At 63.5% G+C, this 7,567-nt stretch overlaps 1 protein-coding gene across 1 annotated transcript in view; it reads right to left on the minus strand.

The window, feature by feature from the left end:
* The window catches only part of CAMK2B (calcium/calmodulin dependent protein kinase II beta), a 78,522-nt gene that overhangs the window by 31,089 nt on the left and 39,866 nt on the right, over positions 1–7,567 (minus strand). Inside the window, exon 4 of the mRNA XM_035026427.1 lies at positions 2,754–2,808. Within this exon, the coding sequence (XP_034882318.1) occupies positions 2,754–2,808 (55 nt within the window). The remainder of the gene's footprint in view (positions 1–2,753; positions 2,809–7,567) is intronic.

The raw sequence follows: 7,567 nt of genomic DNA on the forward strand, positions 1-7,567 counted from the left end.
CACCTCCTCCTCCACCTCCTCCTCCATCACCTCCTCCTCCACCTCCTCCTCCACCTCCTCCTCCATCACCTCCTCCTCCTCCTCCATCACCTCCTCCTCCATCACCTCCTCCTCCTCCATCACCTCCACCCTATTTTCCTTGTCTCCTAGGACTAACAACTGACCAAATCCTCACACGTGGTATCACGTCCCGTTTTCACTCTCACGCCCGCTGCATGACGTTGGCACTACCGTGCTCAGAACATGCAGTCTCAGCTGAGTGGTGTGCCTAGAGTGGGCAGCACGGGAGTTTGACCCAGGCCTCTGCAGCGTACCCAGGCCTGAAGCGATCTGAATCCCTCCTCAGGTCCCCCGGAACCAGAGATGTGTCCCTGTCCAGAGCCAGGGGCCAGAGAGACACTGCCTGGATCTGGCCTCCCTGGTAGGTGAGACCGTGAGGAGGAGGGCGGGATTTCTGTCCACACACCCACTTGCCATATGTCCCTGCTCAGTAAGGCCCTGAAGGCCCCATGATCAGGCTGGACACCCAGACAGGAGCCACTGTCTGAAGGGCCTCTGGAAGACCAGAAAGACTCCAGGCTACCTGGGATCCCTTGGGCTGGAAAATATGGGTGGACAGAAAGGTGAAGACAACAGGGGTGAGGCACAGATGCAGGGGGAGCAGGGAGGAGCCCTCCCGAGGCTTGCCCAAGCCCCCCCACCCAACTCAGCAGGCTCTGAGTCCACCAGGCTTCCCACCCCTGAGACGGGCAGGCCCAGGGCCACCTCCCTCTGCAGCTGTGCGGGCCCCAGGGGCTGTGTCCTCTCCATCTGTGTGTCTGTTCTTGAAGATGGGGCTTGGGTTGGCCTCGTTTTTGTGCCCTGTGGTCGGGGCGGGGCTGGCCTGTGGCGGGGGCATGGACCCTGCTGAATGGGTGTCCCTGGCATGGGTGGGCTCTCCCTTAAAGTTGGAGGGAAAGAAAAACAGGGTGTGTTGGGTGTTAGCATGCCCCCACCCCAGCTACACGCCTGCCTCATGATCTCATTGGACACGCCAACAACTCTGGGAGCAAGGTGCTTTTAGGGTCCCAACCTGCCACCAAAAGAGCCTGAGGCTCAGAGCCCACTGCCTAATGCAGGCACAATGAGAGTGTGTGCCTAGGTGTGCACCTGGGTGTGTACGTGTGCCTGGGTGTGCAAGGAGGGAGTCCTCGCCCAGGGCTGGGGACAGGCCCTCGGGGTCCCTGTGTCCACAGGAGGCTTCCGTCTACGCTGATGGGCACCTGGGCCATGCGGTCCAGAGCTACAGGGCAGGGACTGGTTGCTGGGGGGGGGGGGGGGCGGCGCGCGCGGTGCAGGAGGGGGGCATCTCCTCCCGTCCTCCCTGTCCTCAGCGGGGCAACGTGGCTGATTCTGGGCTGCCCCAAGGCCTTGGAACATTCCCAGGGGTGGGAGTGGGGAAACCTCTCAACTCCTGAATCCGTATTTCCCCCAAACTTGGGGCCTCCTGAAGGTGATGCCAAGCTAGGCGAGAAGTGTTCCCCAGCTCTGGCCCCGCAGACCCGCAGCCGGTGTGCAGCGTGACCGGGAGGGCTGTGGCGGGGCAGGGCCTGTCTCCACTCTCCCCCGTTCCCTCCCCGCCCACCCCAGAAACGGCTGCCTGAGGCCCAAGGGCATCCTGGGTGCCCGGCAGCAGGGGCCTCCGCGGGGTCAGGACCACCACAGGCCTGTGGGCCCCAGTGGCTTTCGGCGAGGGCGTGCAGGACCTGGGCCCTTCCCCTCCCCCGTCCCCATCCCCGTAGAAACACCGCCAAGTACTTCTCGCTGGCCTCCCAGAGCTCCCCAGGCGTGCCTGTCGTGTAGGCCAAGAGACGTGAACCCACACGTACACACACACATGCATGAGCGCACACGCGAACACACGGACACCCACAGCCCAGTCTCTCCCTCCTGCCTTCTGAATCACACCCACTGGCCCGTCTGCCACCAGGGCCTGGGCATGGCTGTCCTCCAGCCCCGTGGCCCCTACACTCCCTGCAACGCTGGGTGGCTCTGGGGCACCCGGGGGCAAGCCTGCTCTCCTCCACAGGGACCATGGGACGGACGTTTAAGGCACAGCCTTGGCCTGGGGGTGGCAGTTGTGTCCCAGGCCAGCCTGGCCGCCTGGCAGGCGATTCAGAGCGTGGTCTGGTGGGACACTGGGGCATTGAGAGGGGACCGAGCCCCTTCAGGGACAGTCCCAGCCTCTCTCGACCTGGGGACCTGGAGGGCACTGAGGGCTCCTCAGGCTCCGTGTCCCATGGCCGTGGCGGCATCTGTCCTCGGGGGAGGAGACGCTGCCCAGGCAGGTGTCCCGTCACATGGGTGACAGCGCCCTGGCCCTGAGGCCATCCAGAGGCCACTAGGGGCCGCCCAAAGCCTGCGGCCCCTGCCCACCCTCTCCCGGTCCCCCAGCCGCGGTGACTCACGGACAGCTAAATATAGCTGTGTAGTGGGAGCTGGCAGGGAAAGACGGGGATGAGCTCACTGCTCCTCAATCCAGCAGGAAGTAAGAGGCCCCAAGGCCCACACACGCACACACGCGTGGACGCACACACATACACGTATGCACCCCCGAAACCACACGTGCTCGTGTGGACACACACGCTCATGCCAGTCGGCTATGATGAGGACCCCAGGGGAAGGCCGGCAGAGGAAGGCTCCTCGGGTCCTCCCCTTCCCCCCGCGTCTGCCCCCCAGTCATGCAGGGGAGCATCCCCAGCTCAGGCACTTACAGATCAAAGACCAGGTAGTGGAACCCTTCCTCAGAGATGCTGTCATGCAGCCGCACTGTGGGGACAGAAGAGGCCGTGAGGGGCTGGCCCAGCCCGGGACCCGCCCTCGCTGCGCAGCCCCCCTCCCTCATGGAGGGGGCCCACCCATCCCAACAAGGGCCTGGGGCTCCCCACGGTGGGGGTGCTGCAGGGCAGAGCCCAAGGGGAGAGCCATGAGTCCCAGGCGGACATCCACAGGGCCCTAGGTGTCCGCTGTCCCCTTTCGTCTGCCCGAGGGAGACCCAGGCCCCTCTCAGCCCGCGGCCAGGACGCGGGGGGTCGCAGGCGAGGTGGGGCCACAGGGTGGAGGCTCGCTGGACCAGGCCCTGGACAGGAGCTGCTCACAGGACCGTGACACGAGCCATGGGGCCCGGTTGCCCGCCTCTCGGGGCAAGCGAAGGGAGCCCAGTGAGGGACCACTTCCAGAAGCTCAGGCCCTGGGTTTGGGTTCCAGGTGCTCCCCCAGCCTGTGTGTCCCTGAGCCTGGAGCACGCCCCGCCCGAGGGCGCTGGCTAGCCTGTGACGAGCGAGCGAGTGGACAGCCAAGGAAGTGCTCTCAGCACAAAACGTCGCCGCCGCTCCGTGGAGCTGGAGACGCCCCCGGCGCTGAACAGCAAATATTTCTAGGAACGGTGCGTCCTGGACGCCGCCCCTCCCGTGCCAGGTTCTGCCTCCTGCAGGCGCTGCTCGGAGCGCTCCTGCCACCCAGAGGCCACGCACACGGTGGAGAGGCGCACGGCTCCCCGAGGGCCAGGCAGCGAGTGGAGCAGGGCTCGGAACCCCCAGGGCCTGCGGCTCCTTGGGCCTCTCCCCGCAAGGAGGTAGGGAGGCCCCGGCCTCGCGCCCTTAGTTTCGACCCGCCAGCAGGCCTCCTTCTTCCTCCCGCTGTAACCCTCCCAGGGGCCCGGCCAGCAGCATCTTCACGCCACGAAGCCCAGTCCGGCCACAGCGGTCGCGGACACGGGCCAAAGCCTGGCACCGAGGCCGGGCTCCTGCCCGAGCAGTTGGGGCGTCCGGTCGCCGACTCCAGGGGCCGGCTCCTCTAGCCTGCTGCCCTCCCGTTTCTTGCTCTGTGCCTCTGCTCAAGGGCCCGGCATCCAGCCTTCTCCCCTCCACCCTCAGCAGCCCCGTGGCCACATGCTCACGAAGCGAGGTCTTCCCGGGCCCCGGGCCTCCACCAGCTGCTGGGCTCAGTCACCTCTCCCGGGGACGTCCCGGAGGCCTCCGGGCGCGCAGAGCTGACGCTGACCTGCCTCTCCCCAACACCCAGCAGACCCCTGCTCACTGCAACCTCCTTCCGGGACCCTCCGTGAAATCAGCGCGGTGAAGAAAAGCTCACCCCCTCCAGGTGCGGGCTCCTCTGCCCCAGCCGCCTCCCCTGGACCTCCAAGCAAGAAAGGCCTGAGGGCCCCTGAGGGACATTCCTGGGGGCCTTACTCTCCTTCCCTGGGGAGTCCCAGGGGTTCATGAAGCTGGGGTGCTGCAGGGGGCCCCTGCCCCCCAGTGCTGGTGGGAAGGGGCCGGGCTCCTAGGTCCTGCTGGCAGGTCTACCTCCTCGCCCGGGAGACACAGGGGGTCTAGGGGGGAGTGGAGGCTACGTGCATGTGGACACTTTTTTTCCCCAACATTTTTAGCATTTAAAAAATAGATGCACGGGGCGCCTGGGTGGCTCAGATGGTTAAGCGTCTGCCTTTGGCTCAGGTCATGATCTCAGGGTCCTGGGATCGAGCCCCGCATTGGGCTCCCTGCTCCGCGGGAGGCCTGCTTCTCCCTCTCCCACTCACCCTGCTTGTGTTCCCTCTCTCGCTGTGTCTCTCTCTCTGTCAAATAAATAAAATCTTTAAAAAGAAAAAAAAGAGGGCGCCTGGGTGGCTCAGTCGTTAAGCGTCTGCCTTCAGCTCAGGTCATGATCCCAGGGTCCTGGGATCGAGTCCCGCATCGGGCTCCCTGCTCCTTGGGAGCCTGCTTCTCCCTCTGCCTCTCTCTCTCTCTCATGAATAAATAAATAAAAATCTTTAAATAAATAAATAAATAAATAAATAAATAAATAAATAAATAAAAAATAGATGCACGTTATTTTAATGGTTTAGAAGGAAACCTATCTAGCATACGAGACCGTGATTTCTAACAGAGCCCAGGGAGAAAGCGACTTGTCACAGAATCTACTTAAATAAAGCAGGAAGTACGTAACACTGAGCAGGATACGTAGCGACGACAGCCTGCCCCGCCGGCGCCCGAGAGCCCAGCCTGGGAGTCCCGCGAGGCCGCCACACAGAGGACACAGGCGTGCACCCAGGATCCTCCCCTCGCCGGGGCCTCGGCTCTTCCAGGGGCTGGACCTGAGTCCCAGGCCAGGGGCTCTCGGGGGGCCCCTCCACCCTCCCAGACAGCCCCGGACCCCCTTCCTGGACCCCGTGCTGGCTGTGATGGCAAGGCCCAGCCCGGATGCACAACATCTGGAGACCTTTCTCCTCTCCCGGACTCGCACTGGCCTCCGCTGTCCAGGCAGGAAGTCCCCTGGCGTCCAGCGCATGTCCTCCACCGTGCCCAACTGCCAAGCTCAGGGGTGAACCACCCGGCAGAGGAGGTCAGTTCCAGCCCCAGAAACCAGGTGGGGATTTGCCCTCCCTGAGCCAGACCCTGAGTAGAGGGTCAGTATGCAGAGGGGAGGCTGAGTGCAGGTTGTGGGGAGGCTGGGGGAGGCTGGAGGGAGGCTGGGGGAGGCCGGGGGGAGGCTGGGGGAGGCTGGGGGGAGGCTGGGGGAGGCTGGGGGAGGCTGGAGGGAGGCTGGGGGGAGGCTGGGGGACACTGGGTGAGGCCCATCCCAGACACCCAGGCCTACTCCCCGCAGAAGGCACCGCTGAAGCCAGGCCACACGGCTGCCCCCTCTGCCCTGCCCAGGGACCTCCTTGTCTCTGAAGAGAAACTGTACCAGCTGGGGAGGGCTCTGCCTGGGCAGCTGGTGATGGGAAGCCGGCTCTGTGCACCTCACTCCCAGTGTGACAGCTCAGCAGAGGCCCCACATGCTCATCGCGGAGGGCAGAACACACCCCATGCTCTGATGCTCCTCTTCAAGAGGAGAGCTTAGGTCCCTCAGCCTCGCGTGTGGCCGGCCTTCAAGAAGAGAATCGGCAGGGTGATGGCGTGGCCCCTCCTAGACTAGGCCTAGGAAGCATGGCGGTTCCTGCAAAAGTGGAACACAGACCGGCCCGTGGGCCGCCACGCTACTGCTGGGTGTGTGGCCAGAGATGTGAAAGCCGGATCCACACAAATACTCGCACACCCGTGTCCACAGCAGCAGTCTGCAGCGGCCGACAGGCGGCAAGAAGCCAAGGGTCCACTGTCGGGTGAACGGAGAAGCAAACTGGTCCGGCCACAGGGCGGAATATTACGTAGCCTTGAAAAGCAAGGAAATCCGGCAACTTGCTTCAACACGGACGGTGAGGACGTTATGCCAAGCGAAACGAGAGTCACAAAGGGACCGATGTGTGATCCCGCGGCCATGCGGTTCCCAGCAGGGACCAATCCATGGACACAGCGCGTGGTGGTTCCCGGGCCTGGGGGGCCCGACGGGAGGTAGCGTTTCCCGGGTGCAGACTTCCCACCCAGGATGACGGAAAGTGTGGGTACAGATAACGGCAACGATCACACGTGTTGTGAATATACATGATGACGCTGAACTATGTACCTTAAAAACGGTTAAAATTATAAATACTATGTGCATTTTACTACATTTTGGGAGGAAAAAGCAGCTTCGTGCCCCTCGTTCTCCCTCCCTACCTCTCTGTCTCCCTCTGAGTCCCTGTCATTATGCCCTCTGGGGACCCACTGCCACGTGAAGATGCTCAAGTGGCCCCGACGAGACGCCCAGTAGGGAGGGACTCCAGCCTCCCACCGATGGCCACGTGAGCAAGCCCTAGAAGCAAACGCTAAAGATGCAGGCAAACATTCAGAAGATGCAGCTCGGGCCAGTGTCCACACCGCACGGGAGCCCTGGTGGAGCTGCCCGGGCCCGGGCCCAGGAGGCCTGTTCTGCTGTCTTGAGTCCTGCATTTTCATTTTGCACGGATCCCGCAGGTTTTGTAGCAGCCCTGACCACCCAGCCCCACGGCTCTTGAGTCCACAGAGAAAATCAGTGCGCACGGGTTGAGATCTGCTGCGGGTCAGGCAGCGCGGGTGACTCACGCGGGTTAAGAGCCCCAGAAGTGTGTGGCCTGTGAGGCCCCGCTCGAGGCACAGATCCTGGGGGAGCTCAGAGCCACGGCAGCTCGCCAGCCACGACGGACTCCGAGCCTCCCCAGGTCACCTCCACAGGGAGGGCTCAGCGCTGCACCCTCCACCTGACTCCTCTCAGTTCCTCCTGGGCACTCCCTGTGAGTGCCCTTCTCCACTTTACAGATGGAGAAACTGAGGCTCCTTCCCTCCCCACGCCCCAAACACAGCTGCTCTGAGGAAGCGGCACAGGATGGGGAGCCCCAGAGCCCCCGCCCTGCACCTGGCTGAACGAGGTCCCACTGCCTCTCCCGGGGCACCAGGGGCACTTCTGTCCACAGTGGGGCTGGGCAGACCCAGGCCCGGGAGCAAGGGGACCTTTTACCTCCCCCTTGACGTCTCTCCCACTACTCCCCAGAGAGCCCCTCCTGAGTCTACAGAGAATGTTCCCTCTGCACCCGAGTCTAGCCCTGCCTCCCCATGTTCTGGAATGTTCCCTCTGCACCCCAGTCTCAGTCCTGCCTCCTCCTTGTTCTGGAATGTTCCCTCTAAATGCCCCAGTT

Source organism: Mirounga leonina, unplaced genomic scaffold (assembly GCF_011800145.1).
Source record: "Mirounga leonina isolate KUSES-001 unplaced genomic scaffold, KU_Mleo_1.0 Mir_199, whole genome shotgun sequence".
Classification (NCBI taxonomy): domain Eukaryota; kingdom Metazoa; phylum Chordata; class Mammalia; order Carnivora; family Phocidae; genus Mirounga; species Mirounga leonina.